Source organism: Scaptodrosophila lebanonensis, unplaced genomic scaffold (assembly GCF_003285725.1).
Source record: "Scaptodrosophila lebanonensis strain 11010-0011.00,11010-0021.00 unplaced genomic scaffold, SlebRS2 tig00000096-arrow-pilon, whole genome shotgun sequence".
Taxonomy (NCBI): Eukaryota; Metazoa; Arthropoda; class Insecta; order Diptera; family Drosophilidae; genus Scaptodrosophila; species Scaptodrosophila lebanonensis.
The window spans coordinates 1,611,974-1,635,776 of NW_022060567.1; the positions used below are offsets into that span (position 1 = coordinate 1,611,974).

Sequence of the window (23,803 nt, forward strand, 5' to 3'; positions counted from 1 at the left end):
GACCTTCAACTTCAACTTAGCAATCGAAACTCTAGCATCGAGTAACAGTCTATTTGAATGATACGCGTCTTGACACATTGACTGCATGAACTGAACCAATGAAGCACGCACATTGAATCAGAGACCCCACACAAGCGACTCACAAGCATCTGTATATTATACAAATGTATGTATACACATATGTACTATATAGTAGGCAGAAAACATATGCAAATTATTGTGATTTAAATGAAAATGTGTATCGGCATTGCACATCGAACGAAAGTGTGGAGAAAAGTTTACATAAAAAGCGCACAAAGAAGCTGACATATTGACAGATTGCTGGAAGTTGTTGGCACTAGCCGCCTTCAAAAAAAAATAAATAAATAAATGAGAAAAAATATTAAGCGCAATATTTTGATGGCGCTTCACTTTTTCTAGCGGGTATAGCGGATTGCTATTGATGTCGCTGATCAATGACCCACAATGGTGGTGATTTCATTTCCCCTCTGTCTTTCACCACATATTCTTCCTTGTGTTCTTCTTCCTCTCCATTGGAGCGATTGTTGCTCACCTTACAACACTGCGTCGATTGTTTTGCTCCTTGCGACCCTGTGTGGTCAGATTGATGTTCCCATTTGGTTCGGTTTCATCATTGGAATCAACCTGCGCTGCAACAGCCAGAGATTTCCTTTGATGGGCATCCATCATGAGCTCACTAAGGTCTGCAAGTTCGTCGCTGAATTGTTGTTGTTGTTGTTGTTGTTGCTGTTGCGTGGATTGCTGTTGATTGCTGTCGTTTAGGGTCGCCGCTTCCGATGCGTTCTCCACTTCGTTGTCGATATCGCTGTGACTGTGACTGCGGCTACGACTTCGACTGCGACTGCGACTGCTGCTTCGGCTATGAAGTATCGCTGCGGTTACACAGTTGACATCGGTGGCGATAATGGTGTGTATATCATTATTGGATTTGCTCTTCTGTTTGCTGCGACGGTATGAAGTCAGACTTGTGGTCATGCGACCTAAGAGGCCCTTCTTAACGCTGATGGTGGAGAAGTAGCTACACAGCCAGAATGAGAGAAAGAGAGGGGAAAGAGTGTGTCCAGGGGGCGGTGTAAGTGGGGAGTGTTTTTTTGCGTTTGTGCTTGTGGACGTGGCAGAAAAATGCATTCGAAAACTTGCAGTTGAAACATTATTTTTCACAAAAGAATTGCTTTTTTTCTTTTTTTGCTGTGCCTTTTTGCTCATTTGTGCAACGTGTGGTAATATTTGTGCTTAAGAAATTGGGCGATCAGTATATACATACATATATTTTTATTTGCCTTTACTTACAGTCCAAATATTTACTTTCGTTTTTTCTTTCTTTTCACATACAAACACACACACACTCACAATTTTTGTAACTGCTGTAACTTTTTCAAATGTTTTATTTTCGTTGAGTCTTTATTATAATTTATTCTTTCAACTGGTTTGGGTTGCTTTTGTTATTGCTCGGCTGTCTTGATATTTATGAGGCTTTTTTGTTTTCTTAATACCGTTACACGCGTCTGACACAAAAGAAAGAAGGAAAAAAAATGAAAAAAATTAAAACTAAGGCAAACATCGATTCATATTCTAGGCGCGAGATTTTGGAAATTGAATTCATGTTGCTTGTTGTTGTTGCTGTGTTTACTGTTTTATGCTTCCGTTTATTTGCATATCACACACACACACACACACACGCACACAAACACATACAAACACATTTGTATGTGCATAAATCACTTGTGATTTTTCTGTCACTTGATTAGCATTCGCTCGAAATTGAAAGTTGGTCAGCATCCGCATCTGTATCTATGTATGTACAAGTATGTATGTATATCTGGCATAGTGGCATCTTCTGGACACCCGCCTCGCTTTTCAAACATCGCCGGCACTTGCTGCACAATTATAGCCAGCATCGAACATTTCCTCGACGCGGCCTGCACACGATTAAACTCTTTCTGAGCTTGTGAGCAGACTTCTAGCGCAAATAGCTATTTTTTTTTTTTTTTTTTGCTGCTGGTTTTGTTTTTCGGGTGAAATTAGCGCTGAAGAAATGGCGCAGACGCAGACACAGACGCCGACGCTGAAGCAGACGAGCAACAAACTTTTCTCTGTTACGCCCGGCCAGGCTGCTGAGCTGATGGCTCCAGTAACTGGCAACTGACAACTCTTCCAACCATCAGCTGACAGCATTTGTTACCATTTTGTTACCAGTTGTTGTTGTTGCTCATCTCATCACTTTTCACACAGCACAGTGGGCTGCAGCTGGCGAAAAAGTTCATCAACTTCATTTCTAATTCTATAGGTCCTCATATAAGTAAGTGTGTCTGATGGAAGCAAATTGCTTTGCACTTTCAATGGGGTTTCTAAGGGATAGCTGTCGTGTTTCAAAAAGTGAAGTGAAGCGTTCAACCGAAGTCGCAACTTGAACGCCTATGTTAATGCCCGGTAAAAAACCAGAATTGGAGATCAAAATGCTTCTAAGCATATTTCGAAAAGTGCAATTCAATTGTTTGTCTACGCATTTTTTTTATGTTTTTAAAACAATATATGTTTTTTATTGAGAATTGACTCGTTCTTTAGCTTGTATTTTGCTTTATCTATCAATCAAAATTGAAGTGCCAGCATCATGTTCCAAATGTGAAACATTTTGTATTTGAGAAACGATTGCTTCGCTTATTGTCGGTAACAGAGAATGCGACAGATGTCTTTCTCAGACAGGGCCATCTTCTGCTAGTTCCCCCTTTATACTCTATGCAGATATTTTTGAGCTATTCTGAAACCAGTGTGCTTTCCCTAAAGATGCTCGGCGAGCTTGCTACCATGATGTACTGGTACTGGCAGAGGCACACGGGTGCGGGAGTGCCACATCGACTGGCATGATGGCTGGCTATGACGCTTCATGGATATTGCACACACCAGAGGTGTACAAGACTGCCCCACTTGCTTTCTTCGTCGGCTCTCTGCTTGCGACTTGTTACATTTTTCCATTACTTTTTGCCCGGCCGACTTTTCGCTTAAGAAATGAATTGTAAACCAATTAAAGTTGATTTTTCATCTTCTGCCACTTCGGTTTGTTTGCCACTCGAACACATACATACAAGTAAATACGGGTATGACTGATGTCTGCTAAATTTTGATATGTGTATTCGAATATGCCTAGATATATACTATATATGTATGTATTTCATGCACATTTCTGCTCGCTTCCCTGCCCGCATAGCCGTTTACTCATAAGAGTGTCTTGTGCAAATCTTCAGCGACTTCTTTGGCTTTGTAGGTGAAAATACAGTAAATTACGAGTACAAACCAATGCAGTGTCTCTTCTTGTCGTTTTTCGCCGCAATTTAATAACTTTTTAATGTGCGCTGCTTATTATTTGTACGCTGTCTATAAACAATCGAGCAATTAAAACAATACTGAAACGCAAACTTCGAAAGGCGTTTAATTGAGCAATTGCTGTGAAATCTTTGACAGTTAAGCCATGATTTGATCTTGAGTGTATCATAAAAGTTCCCATCAGCAAATGAAAGTTTTGCGATATGCAGAATGGAATAAGCATTAAGCCATGAACAAAGAGTTAGTCCGATAATAAATGTTTTAATAGGAACGGGGCATTGAAATTTGAGGCATTATCTCCAGAAGTTCAGTTAATTAAGACCCACACTAAGTAGATGGAAAATTATATAATAGTGATGAGGAATAATAAATATTTTTGCTGCCTTTTCGCAACTTTATAGAACTGTTTTTTTTAACATTTATTTCCGGTTTATGGAAAAGGTCTTAAATTGGGAAAAAATCGTTATCCCCTATGTTGTCCTAAAAGGGTGTACACTATTTTGTTAACCAAATGACCTTCAAATATTTCCGGAATTTTAATTGCGTTCCTATGTGAGGTGTGGTGTACATTCCATACAAAGCTCCAACACATGAATGCGTTTGCCCTTGAGAGAGGCCTTCAGAGCGGTTACGCTTGACAATTAGATTATGCAGAAATATATAGAGTATGGTAATTCTGAAGCATATCTATATGCATGAAGGTGAAGCCTGATTTGTGACTTCATACACTCGTTTGCAGCAGTCATTTATATTTACTATATGTAAATGGCAAATATTTATAACAATTCGAGCAAACATTTTCTTCATTTATTGTCACACTTTCATGCACAAAATCACACGCTGCACAGAAAAAAAAATAATAATACAAGTAGTAATAACGAGCCAGCCAGCCAGCATAGTACTCGTATTTACAAGCATTTTTCGCATTAGGCAAATGCATACTTATTTTTGAAATTTCTTTTTTGTGTTTTTGTGATAATTTCAACAATTTTTAATGCACTCGGTCAAGCTTTCTTTAAACGCATTTAACACCCGCACAGGCAAATAAAAAATACACAATAGCTCAACATTTTAGCCACAGCATAATAAACAACAAATTTCAACTGCAAATAATTTTGATATTTCAGTAGTGGTTGTTGTTGTTTTTGCTATTTTGTAGCCGTTGTTGTTGTTGTTGCTGCTGCCAATTGATTTTCGTAATAGACGAGAGAGATACCTTTTCATGGTTGCGGCTTGTTGTTGTGCCACAACAACATCCAAGCACACACACTTGCGCGCACACCACACTCACACACACACACGCACACACACACACACTTGCAAGAGGTTGTTGTAGTTCTGTGCTACACTGAAACTGTTAATTAAATCGCGTTACGATTCGTTAACTGCATTCGAAACACTGTCTTGAAGCGCGCAAAAAAATTGTAATAATACGGACTCTGCTGACCAGCAAGTGGGTGCGCATGCGCGAAATTTTAAAACGCGAGCACGAGCCTTCTTCACTGAAGACGACGGGCACGATGACGACGATGAGGCAGTGGCAGTGGCAGGCGTTCCGTGCAACTCGACGACTGTGTGCAACGGACGTTGCAACGGCTACAACATTCGAATAGTTGCATATTAAAGTGGGTTTAAGCTAAATATTCCAACCACAAGACACACGAACAATATATTTAATTTAATTTCGTGTATCGGACGCTGCCTGTCTGCCTGCGGTTTGTGGTCACATTTCTTTGTTGTTGCTCTTGTGTTGTTGTTGTTGTTGTTGTTGGCGTTGTTGCTATGTTATGGTAACGGTTATACTACGATCGGTGGTCGGTCAGCTTTGCAACGGTAACGCGACGATGCAGCAGCTGATTCGAAACGAAAGCACCGTTCGCTTCGACTTACAAAATGCGAATAGCCGCGACCACGATGAGACCAGCCATCGGTAACCAGCATTGTGGACAGCAGCCAGTAAAGCAGCAAACCAGCAAAGCAGCTTCAGCCCCAGCCCCAGCCTCAACTATAGCTATAGCTATAGCTTCAGCTTTAAATTGGCGCCGTCGTCAACATCGCACGCTGGTGCTTCACAAGACCCACAAGCGTTTCTCCCGCTCCATGCCCCCCCGACATTTAGTCGATGCTGATGACGGCCATCGCTCATCATTTGCTTGTCTATCGCCGACCGTGTTCTTGCCACCATTTGTGTGTCTGTCATTAAATTTTTGATTGCCCTCAGCGCGACTAACTTAATAAATAGTTAAATTCTTAGGGCCATCCAATTGGCATTACAGCGCATCGAACTCAAATTGATTTCCAATATTTATGATTATAAGATGGCAATCAGATTGATTACCACTTCAAGATTCTACAAATCGTTCTAGAATTGTTCAAAGTATCACTTACAATTCGTGCATAGGTTTTCAATTAGATGGATTTTAAATGTTTGTTCAAAAACATACTGTATTGAAATCATTTTGTACTTTACTTTCTATATAGATTATGGTTCTACAAGTATCTAATTGTTTTGTTTTCTAATTGTTTTCTAATTCTTTGTATTAACGAGCATTTCATTTTCATTGCAAATATATACTTTTTTTATATAAATATCATAAACGTGCGAGTACGTGCCAATTCTTTATTCTTTTTCTATTTGACAAGGTATTGACATTTCTGCAAAGCTTTGAAATATTATCCATCATGACAAATAAGCTTAAGTATTTCTGGCTTAGATTTTGTTAAAAAAGGCTAGGCGGACTATTTGCAAAATATTTAAACATTTAATGTAAAATACTTTATGCTGGTTAGAGAAATAAAAGATGAGCATCTCTAAAGCAAGCACATCCTACTGGATGTTACTACATAACATAACATAAAAATATATTTTATTGCAATAGGTAGTACTGATATTTGCTTTTCAGTTAAATAAGCCCGACTGCACTTGTTGCTCTGAAAACTCCAAATACTAACTGGTGGTCCTACCTATAACCTGACTAGCTTCTTAAGTCATACATTTCTTGCTGGGTAGCTGTTCCCACTTGGATCTTATTTATAATAAGTGTATCAATAATGGTACCAAGATGAGACCCAATATGATAAGTTATTAAGTTATTTTCTTTAAGCAAATTACACGATACGCTTCTCTAAGAACGAATTCAGACGTAACACTCAACTCAACCAACACAGAGCTGCAAAGTTTACGACAACGGATCTACAATGTTCGACAGCTGAGATCTACAATAATCCTGGCTATAGGTGTATGAACATATATGTACAATTATTTATATAAATACATAGATGAATATACAGAGATCCACAGATAGTTTTGTTTTCAAAACATAAAGAGACAATCACAATTTCGGATCGATTCGATTGCCTGCTCTATATCTATCGCCTTCACAGCTGCCCTTTAAGGCCTTTCTGGTCCAGTTGCCCCACATGCCACATGCCAGTTGTCAACGCCACTGCGAATCAATGCAATGCGTGTCGCATTTTCGATTCCACACCGAAATGGAGCAGACAACTTGCTCCAACTTGTGGTTGTTGCTGCTGTGGTGGCTGCTGTTGCAACGGTGCTTGATGCTTGCTGGTTGCTGCTTGTTGCATTTCTCTTTCGGTCCAGAATTGTTGCTGTTGCTGTTGCTGCTGGTGCTGCTGCTTGCCACAATAAAAGCGCATCTATATGATCATATAGTTGATGCAGAAGAAGAAGAAGAAACAGAGAAACGAAATGACACGGCTGGATCGGGATCGGGTTCTTTAGCTGACTTTGACTTTGGTTGACTGCCTTGGCCATTGGCTTGTGCCTGTTCCACACTAGCTGATGTTCTTGTTGTGGTTTTTGTTGTTGTTGTTGCGGCTTCTCATTATTTAGGTGAATAAAATGTTGATACTACCAGGTGCGCACAGTCCGGTTGGTGGATCAGCTTGCATTTGGTCCAATTCCAAGTGGCTGTGGTGCCTGTTGTTGCTGTAGCTGTGGTTATGTTCTTCTGGTTCTATATGTGGTTCTAATTGTGTGCTCATCAGTTTTAATTGCAACATTTAATTGCCTGTCTTTGTGGCTTGTTGCTCTTGTTTATCGCATGTGAATGTGAGTTTAAAGAGTCATTAAACGCTTTCTACGCTTTGCCATAAACAACAATGTACTGATATACATTTTAAATATTGAATTCTTTGACTAATCGACAGCTGAAGTAGTTGGAATAGTCTCAGCTTTGGCGGCAAAATTTAAATAATAATTAAAAGCTATACAAAGCATTGAGCAATCAATAAATCAGCTCCAAAATAAAAACTTAAAAAAATATATTATCAACGAGAAAAGGAAATTCAAATTGTCATTTTCTCTTTTGATGGAAACTTTCGACATAAAAAGGACATGAACGTGTTTCAAGTTCGGTACGAATTTAGCACAGAGGATCATTAGAATGAAAATAAAAATTTGCGAACTAAGGCGTCTGTCTTATGATAAACTGGAACTGACATTTTCCCTAACCGAATGAAAAGTGAACTATTTTGAGAACAATGAGGGACATGTAGGGATATATTTAATGCTTCAAGTAGAAATAGCAAAGCGAATGCATGATTTTTTTTAAAAAAGACAAACAAATTAAATAAAGAAAAAAAATTAATTTAATATTATAAAATAAATAAAAACTTTTAAAATACTATTATTGAGAATTTGAAGCTGAAAATCCTCAAATTGAAAACGAATTTGTCCTATAAAAATGAAAGACTTTGAACGATTCCCTACAGAAGTAGAAGAAGAACACTATATGAATTTAGAATGATATGTTCAATGAATTCGTGGTAAGATTTGGAATTAGAAAACTAATATACTATATATTGCACGCAAGACTGAAATTATCTTATCATTTTCTTCTTTCCAAAATAGTTTCCAAAACAGTTGAATAGAAACTATATGAACATTTAGATATTCAAGTAGTACATGGAAAGTTCCGCATTGAATTTAATTTGAAAGCACTTTGCAAATGGCATTCTTACCGAGCTTGCACGATCAATTAAATAGCGACAATGCTGGAGACAATAAAACCTCAATCAATTGTTAAACGAGCGCTACAAACCCAATAAATATACATTTATAAATACATACGAGTATAAAGAAATCCAAGCAAATGAGTTGCAGGAAGCGCGCAAACTAATTTGCAATCATTCAAGAGACACATCACCACCAGTAACCACTTCCAGTCGCCTAAAGAGTGCTGGAGCCGCACAGCGTCTAGAGTGGCAAGTGAGGTGAGTTGGAGATTGCACGGGATGGGGAGAAATAGTCTTGGTTGCCGCCATTTGTTGTGATCATTTAAATGACGTCGCTACTGCGAGTGGCCGACTTTTTGTTGTTGTTTTGCTATTAAGCAATAGTTAACGATAATAATAATAAAGAACACACACCAGCGACCAATGTGCCTGGTTGGCTTATCTTGGCCAGCCACTTGGCTTGGCTTTCACCCCAAGATTTTGTCGTTTGATGTTCGGTGGCGGATTTGCGAGCTAGACTCGAAGCTCTGTGCGACTTTTGCTTTTCATTTCTCATCTGCTTTCGTGCAAATTGATTTGTGCTTTTCTTTGGGACACTAGCTACTCATCTATATTTACAAACATACTATGTATATGTATTCATGGGTATCTCTGTCAAACATCAATGAGTAGAACTCTGTTCTAAAATAAAAAGACACTTTTGCGGAAAACGTATTTGATATTTGATATCAATTCCAGTTATCTTGAAATCAAAATTGGTCGCTCAAAGTCGAATTTAAATGAAATGTTACAAATTGAAATTCGGGAGCTCCAATCATTTGCTGACATTTTGATATTTTTTTGTTGCAGCGCCGCCAATTTTTTAAAACGCAGGTAGGATGAATTTGGGAAAGCTTTCTGACCGACATGTTCATGCTTTTCGTTTTTAAGTATCGCTCACGAATTGAATTTTCGAAAACTTGAACATTCAAAACCATCTATGCTTCCTTCTTTGAATACAGAAAATAATACAACACTTTTAAAATAATCACATGACTAACAGATATACAAAACAATATCACATTTAATTATTGAGAATTAGTTAGGATTTGAATTTTCGGAAACTTGAACATTCAAAACCATATATGCTTCAGGTACAGAAATATAACTTCTCTCATTTCCTTACTTGAATGCAAAATAGAATACAACGCTTTTAAAATAATCACATGATCCCAGATATACAAAACATTATCAAATTTAATTATATATTGATGTTAAGAATTAAATTTTCGGAAACTTGAACATTCAAAACCATCTATGCTTCAGGTAAAGAAATATAACTTCTTTCATTTCCTTACTTGAATGCAGAATATTATACAGAGCTTTTAAAATAATCACATGATCCTAGATATGCAAAACATTATCAAATTTACTTATATATTGATGTCAAGAAATTGTTGAAACCTAGAGTTCAGTTCTTGTCATACAGTTAATATATTGTACGAACACTTTTCTATTATTTATGAGCAAACAAATGTTGACTCAGGGCCTTAAGCTACAAACATATATTTAGTTGCATTAATAGTTTGTAAATAAATGAAGCATTTAAGCAATATATTATTTTTTATATGATTCCGAAAATGGAAAACCGTTTTTATACAATTCATTTGTAAAAAAAAAATAGTCGAATTCCACACTAACATTCTTATACGAGTATTTAAGGTAAACAACTCAAACAGTGTATTACTTCATCTACCCCTCACACATCTTTAGAATGTGAGATAAAAGTTGACCAGCTGGCTAAGTTGACTTTGTTTTGGGCTTCTTATGTAGTCGAGTTGTGTATTCTACTCACCAAATATCTACCGATGCAGCGACCAGCAACTGTACGCAGTCCAAACAGCCGCGGGCAGCTGCGTAGTGCAGTGCCAATGCTCCTCCGTTGGGTCTTTCGCTAGCCGAAATATTCCCCGGATGCATGGAACTGGGCATGTTGATGGGCAGACCGTTGATGGCTCCACCAACGCCTCCAATTAGATATGAATCATACTGATGGGCATGCATTCTGTTGATGTTGTTATTATGTTTGTTAAAATTGCTATTATTTATGTGGTTGATGTTTTTGTTGCTGCTGTTGTTGTTGTTGTTGTTGATGATGTTGTGGCTATGAAGATTGTTCAGTTTGTTATGCTTTGGCTGAACATTTGGGCTCAGTGCATAGTCGTGAATAGTTCTGTAAACAACAGGAAAACAAATTAATTGTAAATAAAGAAATATAGTATTTCTTATTTAAATCTATTATAAGTGTGAGTGCAAAAGATCGTTATTAAGAGACACAAGGGACACATAATTCTTCGCTGATCTTCAGATGAAATATGTGCATATTTACCCCAAATTGCTTTAATCTGCTATTTGTAAGGTTATTGAGAGCGATTTCTAACATTTTATTGCCATGCGAAATCAAAACATCGTAAAAAGTCATGATTAGATTTATGCGATCTTATTTATTTGTTGGCTGTTGACGAGGTGGGAGAAGGTTTTTATTTAATTAATCATGTGAAATGTAAATAAGTGGAGGAATTTGAATCATGAATAGCGGCAGTAAGCAGCATAATTGATAATTAAATTTCTCTAAACAGAGCGCTCAAAAAAATCATTCATTCATGGCTCTTTACACCCAAGTAGTAGAGATCAATGGTATTGCATACCAACAGGCTGCATTAAAAAGTGTTGCATACTTTTAGATGCGCATTTAAGCTAGCAGGGCAGCTTTGAATTTTTAAAGCAGCTTTGCAAGCTAACCGGTTCGTTTAAGCAAACGAAAGACTCAAGACACGAACTCTTTTAAATTACTATACTTATTAAAACGCTGCAAAGCAGGCAACAGTTTTATCTTACAATATTCTGATGAGGAAATAATCAAATGAGAAAATTAAATGTATTCTTTGTTGTCTGGTCAAGCGATCGGTCATGGCAAAAGCCGGAAAGATGGCATGGCTGCTTGCACCCTGCAACAAGCTGTCTCTGCACAGTAAGGTGACAGTATACAAATCCATATTAAGTCCAATATGGAAGTATGCGCTACCAATTTATGGCATTGCCGCTGCATCAAACCTAAATAAAGTATGAGTTGCGCAAGCTAAAATACCGAGAAAAATATGCAACGCTCCCTGGTATATGCGCACTAGGGACATCGAAAGAGACTTATGTGTCCCCAAGGTTGGCGATGTCATTCAAGTGCACGCAAGCAATTACGAGAAGCGACTCGGCAGTCACCCCAACGCACTAGCGAGACGGCTGCTCTCCAGACCCAGGAAGAGAAGACTGAAGAAGTGCCATCCAAAGGATCTCCCCACGAGATCCCTTGCGTAATATAAATATAGAATAAAATATCTTCAATATACTTGTATATCCTATTAAATCTAAAATATTGTAAATATATGTACATAGATATAAGTGCGTCCTATGGCTGCATACTATAGACAACTGTTGTATTCCCCATTAATTTTCAACTAGCTTAAGCTGCCATATTGGTAGCAGTATATATGTAAATAACAAAAAAGAAAATTCTTTGTTGTCAGTGACTTTTCTAAAAGATTGATTAATATCCTATTGCACATGCATGGACGGCAGACAAGAAAGCAAATCACTGTAGCTGGCAATGCTAATTAATCAAATAAACTCGTTTACTCGTAAACGAGATGCTGCGCCAATGGAATTTTATTGGACATTTCGAAATGATTGCTGAAAATATTGCTTTGCCATTTAATCAGTTAAATGTTTCAATTTATTTCGATATACCAGTAATTCTAATTTTGATTAACAAGGTGACTTCTACGTGATAGGAAACCTGCTCGTTAAACACATTTTATTGCAATTTCCTACTGAACTATTCATATATGCGCATTTTAGTGTCAAAGTTGTGCAAATATATTAGGCGCTCTATAAATTTAAATTTTTCCTCTATACAAATCAATCGCATAAAAACAAAAGAAATGAGATCGGAGCCATGAACACCCAAAACAACTTTTGCAATTTTGTCACGGAAGTTTTGTTCACAGCTGTCGTATTTGGGTTGCGCATAGATTCGCACAAAGATCAGACGCAGAAGCGCATTTAAATATGAATCTAATAATATCTATGCAAATCCAATTTTTCTATAAAGAGACGGTCAACATTTTTATTAGTGGCAGAGCTACTTTACAGTCTTTGCAACTAATAAAACATTTCTTATTGTTATAACCTAGATAAATCGGTAGAGGCTTGTCAATTTCCTTTTCGTTTCCATCTTCATTTAATTAGATTAGTAAAGGTTGCTCTACGAGCTAAGAATGTTGCGGAGATACCGAGTTTTTTATATATATTTTAAAACAGATGTATCAAACCAGATACAGGAAATCGGATCGGTAGTTCTACAATACAGCTTTTGATTAAGATCGAATAAAAAAATATAATTCATAAGATCAAATGAAGGAAAACTCGAAACTAAATACTCCAAAATACCCTCTTCTTTTTTTATAAATACTTATGTATTATTTATGATTATTTGGTGGATACATAACATATTTAAATACAATTTCAATTTCAATTCAATTTGTAAAATTGAAATCTATGCTAATAAGTTTCAGATATAAAAAACAAATTCATTACTAGGCGCTAGCAACTGATCTACCCACTAGCACAAACCTTCCTGTGACCTTATGAGTTTAAAAAGCCAATTTGCCATTGCTGAAATAGATATCCACAGGTAGTTGCCTAATTATATTATCGTTTTTTCTCTCTTTTATTTCCCCATTTCTTAAGCTTCTCCAAAAACGAAAATTCGGTTAACTCGTTGCTATATTATAAGTAAAAGTACTTTACCTAGAATCATCTGCTCATCTACATTTTCTTAATGACAGCCAAAAATTTAATATCACCTGCAGTGCAAGGTTTTCAAAAATAGACGAAGCACTACCTTCTACCTTGCCCGCATGCCGCGGCATTATGATAGTAACAAGTGACACAAAAAAACCGCACATACATGCGAGTATGTAGACCAAAATAGTTCAAGGCAAGTTGGAAAAACAAGTGGAAAAGCTAAAGTCGGGTGTCCCGACTTTGAAATACTCTGTACATATAATTATGCGTGTCTCTGCGTGTTTGTGTGTGCCTGTGGAAAGCAGCAGCAACAACAACAGCTGCGGGCAGTACTTGGCCTGAGATTATATATATGGCTGTTAAATCGGCCTTTCATAATGAAAGCATACGAACTCATATCAACTAACTGGAAGTATTTTCCAAATTTTAGAATTACGGAAGCTACGGAAAATCTGTGATTGCGGAGAGAGGTGGGAGGGAGAGAAATTCCCCAACAAACAAACTTGTACATAAGGCATCTTTGTGGGAAATTTGGTGTCTCTAGCTCTTATAGTCTCTGAGATCCAGGTGTTCATACAGACGGACGGACAGACAGACATATATCGACTCATCTTGTCATGCTGATCAAGAATATATACTTGTACATATACTTTGTATACCTGTTACATTTTTCAGCCCGCTCAAACCTAATATGCTCTTCTACATTTCATGGAGAGAGTACAAGTATAATAAAAAGACTTGCTAAATACGAAACCAGGTCGTAGCAGGTCTATGACTCGCCCGCTCATGCAGGCACTCACCCAGGCACTTCAGCGCTTTGCGACAGGTCCCATAACAAACCCATTCTACAATAACTTGCCACTTCCGCACACAAAATACACAAATAGCACAACAAAAACAAAAACAACAACAACGGCAATGGCAATAGCAGCAAGCACATCAAAAGTCACAAAAAGACAAATTAATTGAAAGTAGGCGAAGAAGCGGTGGAAGGCGTGCTGAGGGGGAACGCTGATGGGGCGTCGACTGTGCCGACTGCTTGGCTGGCTGTCCGGCTGTCTGGCTGTCTGGCTGGCTTCTCTTTTGTAGTCGGAACGTTAAAACAGAAAGCCACTTTCTTTTAATTTATTGCGTCAACGCTCTCAAATTATTCGAAATGAGTGAGCAGGCAGCAGCAGTTGCAGGTGGCAGGTGTCAAAGAGGCAAGTGGAGCACCCAAACAGTTGCAGGTGCCACACACGCACGCTCACACACACACACGCACACACAGACTGACAATTTGATAACATAATTCGAAAACTACTCGCAACAAAGAGGTTAGCTGCACAGTGAACCTGTGAATGACCCTACTATGCGAGTGTGACTCTAGAGATGGACGACCCATATACATATGTACTTGTCTGTATCGACATGTGTAGGGGGTATATATCTCATAGATTACAATTATTAAAAACTAAGATTTGCACCCGCTTTGGATTCCCGCATTCGTCACAGGAGATCCAGAAAGTCAAGCATGGTTACACAAAAAAAAAAAGACAGTATCAAAAACTATTTGGGTCATATCGCCAATGTTAATGTTTCCATTCAACTTCAGTAAGGAATGATCTTAAATCATGTCTGTAATTGAATTCAATTGAAGTATAGTATGTATTAAAAACACACTTAGTCCTCGTTTAATGCAGGCTCGGTCTACCACGATTTAAAATTTGCTACCTTTCTCTCTTAAAACTCTGAAAACTATTTTGAAAAATGTTTTTACAAAATTATTTGTGTTCAATTTGTAGGTACGAGCATTATCTCTCTGCATCAACAATACTTGATTTAACCAAACAAAATTCCAACTTTAAAAACGTTTCTTTTGGTTAGCCTTGAAATATTATTGTATTCAGGCTATAACTTTTCCAAATATGCATTTCTCCATTCATGAACGGAACGGAATGCAACGAAATTGAGGCGTTTTCAATCTAGTTTCTTGTTCTAATGTTCCCTCAGTATATCTATACAATCTGTAGAATACATATGTATATCATCTATAATATATATACAATCTATAATTTCTATACAATCTATACATTTGCACTTGGCCATCATTTTTTTTTACTTTTCTTTCTTGCGATACCCATAATGAAGAAGAGCTTCTCACTCACGTGAATCACGACGTGAATACATGGTATTTATTCGTAGAAATATAAGCATCATGTATTCAATAGCGAAATATTAGCAATGTGGATAAAAAGAGAAACAAATTCGTCGAATCGTTTTTCACTCGCGTAACAGAAAATTTCGTAATTAAGTAATTTTTCGCAACTTTGAAAACTTTGTGTAAATATTTGTAGTGTCCATAATGTTTGGTTTTTTTTCAAAAATTACTTCCACGATCATTATTGAACGCCCATCTCTAGGATGATGGCCCATCTAGGCCAGCAATTAACACTAGTTATTATTTATATTTTTGTTGTTGTTGTTACCTCAATTTAATGGCAATATCGCGACACTTGACGCATGGCACCTCGGCGACTTTTGATTGTTGCGTTTGGGTTTGCTTTTGTGGATGTTGCTGCTGCTGCTGTTTTTGTTGTTTTTGTTGCTGTTGCTGTTGCTGTTGTTGTTGCTTCACATCCTCGGCATGCTTTGGCGGTGTTGTAATTGTGGCATAAATGGCTGGCTCTGTCTTAGCCTCAACCTCTTCATCTTTTGGCTCTGCTTTGTTCAGCGGCTCCTGCTGCTCGACGTTCTCCTCCTCATCGGGCTCCGTTTCGCTGGCAAAATCCACAACCAGTTGTTGACTATCATCGAGACTGCAGGCGCGACGCCTTTGGGGCTGCAACTGCCTACGGCTGAAGTAGCCGACGTGCTCCTCCACCCCCGCATTGGCGTCGAGGAGCACACGCTCGTAGGCTGCACTCTCGCCCTCGCTGATGGCGAACCGCTGCTCGAAGACGCGCGTCGGCAGCGCGCTCTGCCGCAGCACCTCCATTCGCTTGTGCCGCAGCTCAATGGAGAAGATCAGACGCACTCTCACAAATCTTCGCAAGCCCTTCTGGGTGGAGCGCGCGCGCTGCAATCGCCGGCGATTGTGTCGCAACTCGAGCTTCTCCAACCCTCGCAGAGACTTTGCGGCCAGCGCGGCTCCACTTCCACTATAGTCGGTCACGTTGCTCAGATTGAGAGCGGAACGCGTGCGTCGCCAGGGCACGAGATCAAAGTGCGAGAATTTCCGGGGCACGGCGGAGCTGGCAGCGGCAGTGGCAACTGAACTGGCATAGGGAGTGGGCGCTGGCGCCCAAGGATGAAAATTGATGGGCGTACGCTCGTGGCCGTCACGCAATATCCAATCGGAGCTGTTGGGCGAGACAGTGCCTGCGTGACTCGTGTCGTGTCGTGTCACGTGCCGCACGTGTGTGTTGCGCGCACTGGCCTGTGGCTTGTGGCGTTTATAGCGCGGCACCAGTGTTGACTCCAACATGCGCGCATCCAGGCCGTAATCGCGACGCAATAGCTCCAGCTCCTTAACGCTGGCCGTGTACTGGGCACCGTTCCAAATTGTTGCCGCACCGACGACCGTTGGCTTTGGCAGTGGCGCGTTCAGTGTTGACGGTGGTTCACACGCGACGCTGCCGCAGCGACTGCCACAGCGACTGCCGTTCGGCATTTTTTATTCTCACTCGCTCCCTCTGGCTTTATTTCGTTCAGTGTTGTGTTCTATTTTGAGGTTCTAGTTCTCCTTTGTATATGGCCACAGTGAACTAGTTCCGTTGTTTCAATCATTTATTGAATGGCCGACGTAAATATAGATGAAAATTAAAAAAAATTATAGAACACAATAATCATTGCCAATTTTTTTAATCTTCACATTTGGACTAGACATTTGGCAACAATAAAATAACATTAAAACAACAATGAATATGTTAACATTCATTGCCAATTTAGGTTAACAATTTATTATTAAGTTATCATTTTTTTCAATCCTGTGTTAATATTTAAAAAAAAATTGATTTAAAAACAAAGCAATGGCTTCACTTTTTAGAACTTTTTATTGGGGCTGTTAAAAACTTATTGCCAATTTATGTTAACAATTTATTATTAAGTTATCCTTTTTTTTCAGTCCTATGTTAATATTAATAAAAATTGAATTTAAAAAAAAAAACAATGGTTTCACTTTTTTGAACTTTGAAATGAAATAGAAACACTTTTGGGGCTATTAGACCATCTATTTAATTTAATTTTTGTATACACTTATGATTGAATGCGTTTAGTATATTTGGAGTATTATACAAGCACTTGTGAAAACTGAAGAGGAATTTTATTAGGTTTGGTTTGTAACGGTATTTTTAACCACACAGCGATGTAAGTATAAATAGCTTTTCAAATTGTATTTTTGACCCGATTACATAAATAGCTGTTGAGAAGCGTCGTTGTCATATGATATGGCGGAATATTTTAGGGCATTCATTTAGTTGATTTTAAGGCGATTGCACATTATTTGCTTAGTGGAGCTATTTTGTGTAACTTGGTGTGCATTTTGAACTAGTTCGCAGGGCACAGAGCTAGAACTTCACTCTCTCAACAGTTCTGGAAGCTCGACATGTTCTCGTTGCCTCAATTTCTTGATGGCTTTTTAATATTCGCTGCTGGTTTCCGGTTATTGTTTGCTCACGCACTTCCGATTGGTGAACGACTGGTCGACAATTGGTCAACCGATGAGTGAGCAGATGAGTGCTGCTGCTACTGCAGTTTTACGGAGACGACTCACGTGTGTGCGCCGAGACGCGTTTGCGGCAAATGTTGGCAAAATTCAGACAAACTAAAAGGGGGGCGCCTATGCAAAACGAGACAGATGTCAGCGTTCACGTCGACGTTGACGTGGACGTGGACGGTGACTGCGCAGTCGGCACAACGATCAAAATAATAAACATACTAAAAGTGTATAAAACGAAATAGGAGAAAAATAACAAAACAAAACAAAACAAGCAGCAATATGCAAGCGCGGGCTTAGTTTATACAATATTTTAGATGTTTGCTCAACATTGCCACGAACTGCGCCCCGAACCTCGTGATGGCGACGCCAGCGCTCAACTAAGTAAGTGCACAACTAACTAACTGACTGACTGACTAACTGAGTGACTGACTGACAAACTAAAAACTGAAAAAAAGCAACAACTAACAAACTGACTAACTGAATGTCTGGAAGTTTTGTATGCTGCTGTGTGTGTGTGTGTTTTTTTTTTTGTAATTTTTTATTGTTATTTATTTATTTTCACGCTCACTGCCATGTCACCTGTTGAAGTTGCTGGCGTGCGCGGCGCTCGTTCATTTCAAAATTGTTGAGACCGCCATTGGAATTGCGACTACAGCGGCGACTGCGACTGTGACTGCGGCTGCGACTGCGACTGAGCTGCCCATCGTCAAATGTTTCACTTGGCTGCGCAGGCTACAATAACAATAATAAAACATCAGCAGCAACAACAATAAAAACAATAAGCAACTTGCTACAACTGCCGTTCAACCGACCAACCAACCACCAAACTGGCCAACTGAATGCTGCCCATGATGCCGATGTCCGATGACCATTTCGATGCCGTTCTCGGGGTCGTATTTATTTATTGTTGTTGCTTTTGCTTTTGCTGCTGTTGCTATTGTTGTATGCCAAATTCGAAATGCTCCACAGTTCTATTCTAAGCTAATTGACGCTGCCAGCGCTGGTCATTGAATGTGCCAGCCACCAACAAATACAAAAGGAGAGACACAAAGCGACACATAAAGTTGTTGGCCAAAACATTAGCCATCAACCAAATAATTGCACACACAGTACATACATACCTACACTTATAGATGTATTTATATATACATACTTACATACATATATGAACGGTACAGTGCAACCTTTCGAAAGGTAAACTCCCACACCAGAGAGTGTATAAACTAAACCTACTTGGGGAAAGTCCGGTGTTTTCATCTTCACAGACTAGAACCAAAAAAGTGCTTAACTGAATGATTAGGAGAAGGGGTGGCTACAGCGATATGGGTCCCCAACTAGATGAAGGCCGAGTGCCTGATTCAGAGTTTTCAATAACTGAATGGTCAGGAAAAGGGGAGGCTACAACGATATCGGTCTCCAATTAGATGAAGGCCGAGTGCCTGAGTCAGAGTTTTCAATAACTGAATGATCAGGAAAAGGGGAGGAATATGTAAAGGATATCGGTCTCCAACTAGATGAAGGCCGAGTGCCTGAGTCAGAGTTTTCAATAACTGAATGGTCAGGAAAAGGGGAGGAATATGTAAAGGATATCGGTCTCCAACTAGATGAAGGCCAGGTGCCTGATTCAGAGTTTTCAATAACTGAATGGTCAGGAAAAGGGGAGGAATATGTAAAGGATATCGGTCTCCAACTAGATGAAGGCCGAGTGCCTGATTCAGAGTTTACAATAACTGAATGGTCAGGAAAAGGGGAGGCTACAACGATATCGGTCTCCAATTAGATGAAGGCCGAGTGCCTGAGTCAGAGTTTTCAATAACTGAATGGTCAGGAAAAGGGGAGGAATATGTAAAGGATATCGGTCTCCAACTAGATGAAGGCCGAGTGCCTGAGTCAGAGTTTTCAATAACTGAATGATCAGGAGAAGGGGAGGCTACAACGATATCGGTCTCCAATTAACTGAATGGTCAGGAAAAGAAGAGGAATATGTGAAGGATATCGGTCTCCAACTAGATGAAGGCCGAGTGCCTAAGTCAGAGTTTTTAAATTTCATACATTTTTTTGTACAAGGTTCGCACCAAGTGAAGGTAAAACAATCTACTGCGCCATCAACATAGGCTTGCATAGTATATGCATTTCAACACATTATTGAATTTACTCTTTGCTGATGATTCTTTGTTCATTCTCAAACATTAGTTAGTCGACAATGGGATAAAACAATAGCCCTTCCTCTAAGGTTTCTTTTACAAAAATGTTTCAATTAGGCAAACAAACCAGAACGCGCAGAAATGGGGGCAAACAAACATCTATTATTTATACTTGTAGTTTATTCACTGAACTCTTCGAGAGAAGTAAGCCACAGTTCACAACAGATACAATACGCCCTAAGAAAAAAGAAGTTACCACCAACACACCCACCTTCCCACTTGTCCGCCCATCTACTGACAAAGTCTGTTTGTTTTTATTGTGAAATACATTTTCGAAATTTAAAAAAAGAAAAGATTATTAACATAGGCCAGCTGCACTGTATATTATAGTAACTGTTAAGTAGCTTCCAATTATTGCGCAACTTCAACACAATCCTGAGCCCATTTGCGCGTCTCTTTATCACAGATTAGCCTCATCAGCATATTGACGATCCGCATTAGTCATTGATCAACCAAAAGACGCGTATTCGATATTTGCATGCTCCCCGATATATGTGCTGTCAGCCTTCGGGGGACTTGCGCAAATCAAAAAAAAAAATAAAATAAACGTTCAAAATTTACAATACAAAAGACCGAAACATGTTCAAATGCCAACGCGCCCATCAATGAATTGGTCGATTTTATGCATTTGCTTTATAAAGATATCGTATGGAAAAACCTTCAGTTTGTGGAGCACCTTTCTAAAATCTGAAGATTGCTCGAAAATTTCCATTTTCCGAACCACAAATGCAGCCCATAACCCACCATCACACAATTGTTTTTGTTCTCAAGGCACTAAGCTCCTAATGCATAAAGCTAGGTTACCAAATATGGCAATAATATTTGGCCTATTGTGTCAATTTCTTATGTTAAATACGTTTAGCAACTTATACTCAGTTATGAAAACGTAAAGAGTGGAAAATACGTATGTTGGGCTGATGTCAAGCGCTCTTTAAAGCTTATGAGTATGCCCTAATGGACCCCCAACTCTGACACTGACATTTAATTAGTTTTTTATTTGCTGGCCGACAAATGATTGTGCAATTAAAAAAACATTTAAATCCGCAATAAAATGCATAAAAGGAATGAATATTGCACTCATTAGACTAACTGTTGCCTAACAAGAGTTGGAGTTGGCAAAAACAAAAAAAAAAAACAAAAAAAAAAAATTGAAGGCTGATTTAAGCGGAAGCAGTCCAAATACGGTCGGTGACATTCAAATGGAGCCACTCATCTATTATGTACGAGTATGTATTCGCGAACGAGTGGCATGGAGTTTAACGCCATTGAACCAGAAATCATGAAAACTCTTCACGCTATTTGAGCATGACTCACAGATAATCGTAGGCAGTCCGAGGAGAGGGACCAGCTGCGGACTGAGATCGGGTTAAGACTTGGCATATATACATAGCTCGAGGGGTTCTCCCCAACCGATCCATTCAATGAGCATGCGCATGCAAGCCGATGACCGAAAGCGCATAAAGCAGCATGAACATGAACTCAGACCGAACAAAAGCTACGATTCTTGCTCGACTCCTGCTCTGGTCAGAGAGGAGATTGTCGGAAAATACGCGTGCTGCAACGCTTGAGTTGAGCGTGGAGCAAAGTTTCGAAGTAAAAACCAAGTTTTACAAATTGCCTGCATTGTTATTATTGTGAAACAAACGATAAACTTAATACATTCGTCATTTTTCATCAACTACTTTTGCAATTTAGTTATATGCTATATATATATATATGTATTGATAATAACTTGATTTAATCAAGTTGATTATGAGAAGGATGAGAAAAAAGAGTAAAGAATATTTCATCTATTGAAACAAAACAGTACCTAAATCCTAAAGGTCATACTTTATTATATATAAGCATTATCGACGCAAAAACATCTTGACGAGGTGGGAAAAAGCACTAAGCCTGTTTAGTTCTATTATTATGAAGCTAGTAATATAGCAGATAAGAAAATATATATTTAAGAATAACATTTTCCGGTTTACAATGTTTTAAGCACCAAGGGAGGAAAGGAAATAAAAGGGAGAAATGTCACTTATGTACGCCATAAAGTATAAACGTATAAATATGGCTAGTGGGAGCCCAAGAGAAAAATTCGACAATTACCCAAACTGAAGTATAAAACAAAATACAAGTACATAATATAAATAAATAAATAATATAATGATAAATAAATAATATAGTATTAAAATCTACCAAAAAGATATTTTATAAGCAAACAAAGAAACCAACCTGAAAGCAGAAAAAAACCAGTAACGCACATTCTATTACATATATTCGGTGTCTATTATGTACATTTATATATGTATGTACATACAATATATAGTATATGTTGGTTGGTTGCTATACTTGTACATGGTGCTATTGGTGTTTGTGGTCGTCCTTTACAAAGCACAACCCCAAAACATAACCCCTCTAATGAAAGCCATGAGAAAAATGAGAAGAATACAGGGTGCGCCATATTTTATGTCGGTATGTAAATATTGAATAACTTTGTCATTAGTGAACCGGTTGACTTGAGTAGACCAGTGTTGAAAACCTCAGTTCAAGAAATTGTACAGAACAAAATTAAATAAAAATATCTCATACTTAAAAATCAGTTGTTTATTTTCAAAGATATTCAATGTTTACATACCGACATAAAAGATGGCGCACCCTGTAGTGTCCATTGAAACACCCGCTCGTTTTAAGATCATAATTCTGGGTCCTTTTTAAACGCAGTAGTATGTAGATATTTTGTATCGTACTTGAGCCAGCTTCTTACTTATGAAAAGCAAAGTGTATTTAGCAAAATAAATTTAACATTTGGGTTACGAAGCTCTTCAGAAGTTGGGCTCAGGTATTCCTGTAACATCAAGGTGCTCTTAAAGTATCACTCACATTCATAGTACCTTGTGACGTATGTATGTATGTAGGTCGGAAAATGAAAATACGAGTTCATGTATCTGAAAATTCCCTGCATCTAATTCTTTTTTAAATCGTAAATTCCACACAATGTGTTCTTTATTATGAAACTCTACAAATCATAAATAGTAATTAATCAAAATGATTTTTTCGCACCTCACCTTTGCTTATATTTTAGAATTTACATCAATAATGCTGAAACTGTTAAGGAAAACTCAATTGGCTGCCACAAAAACTGTTGCTAGTCATATAACTGAAAAGTTAAACTAATTGTTGGATAAACTAATGGCATATAATAGTGTTTTGTCATATATTTGTTAAATTCATAAATATGGCTATTACTTTCGCATAAAACATGTAGCTGCTTGGCAGTTGTGTAACATTTACGTTAAATATTATGTAGTTCTTGGTTATTCTTTAAAAAATTCTGATCTTCTTGGCGACGGTTCAATTGTTTTGGGGATCGACTTGCATCGAAACAGAATTAGAATTTTTCCACAATTGTCTTTTAAACTCAATTCTGTTATTCTGTCACCAAATATTTCGCATTTTCGATGATTCTATCTTCGTTCAATTGTACAAATTAATAATTGTTCATAAAAAGATATGTCTTAAATAAACTAATATAAGCTGAAGGGAGTTGTTATTGATAAGTTTTAAAAGTTTACTTTTAAAACCCCAAATAAGTAATAGAAAACGATTTTTTACTTATGATTAAATTAATAATAAATAAATAATTACTAAATGAATTTGTATTCTTTTGACAATTTGACAATTTGAATTTTAGGGCTGACTATATCATTCAAGAATGAAGAAAATCAATTTCTTTTGCTTTTATGTATTCCCT

At 38.1% G+C, this 23,803-nt stretch overlaps 1 protein-coding gene across 1 annotated transcript in view; it reads right to left on the reverse strand.

The window, feature by feature from the left end:
• The window catches only part of LOC115627680, a 54,247-nt gene that overhangs the window by 18,754 nt on the left and 11,690 nt on the right, over positions 1-23,803 (reverse strand). Inside the window, exon 3 of the mRNA XM_030523423.1 lies at positions 10,157-10,534. Coding sequence (XP_030379283.1) covers positions 10,157-10,534 — 378 coding nt within the window. The remainder of the gene's footprint in view (positions 1-10,156; positions 10,535-23,803) is intronic.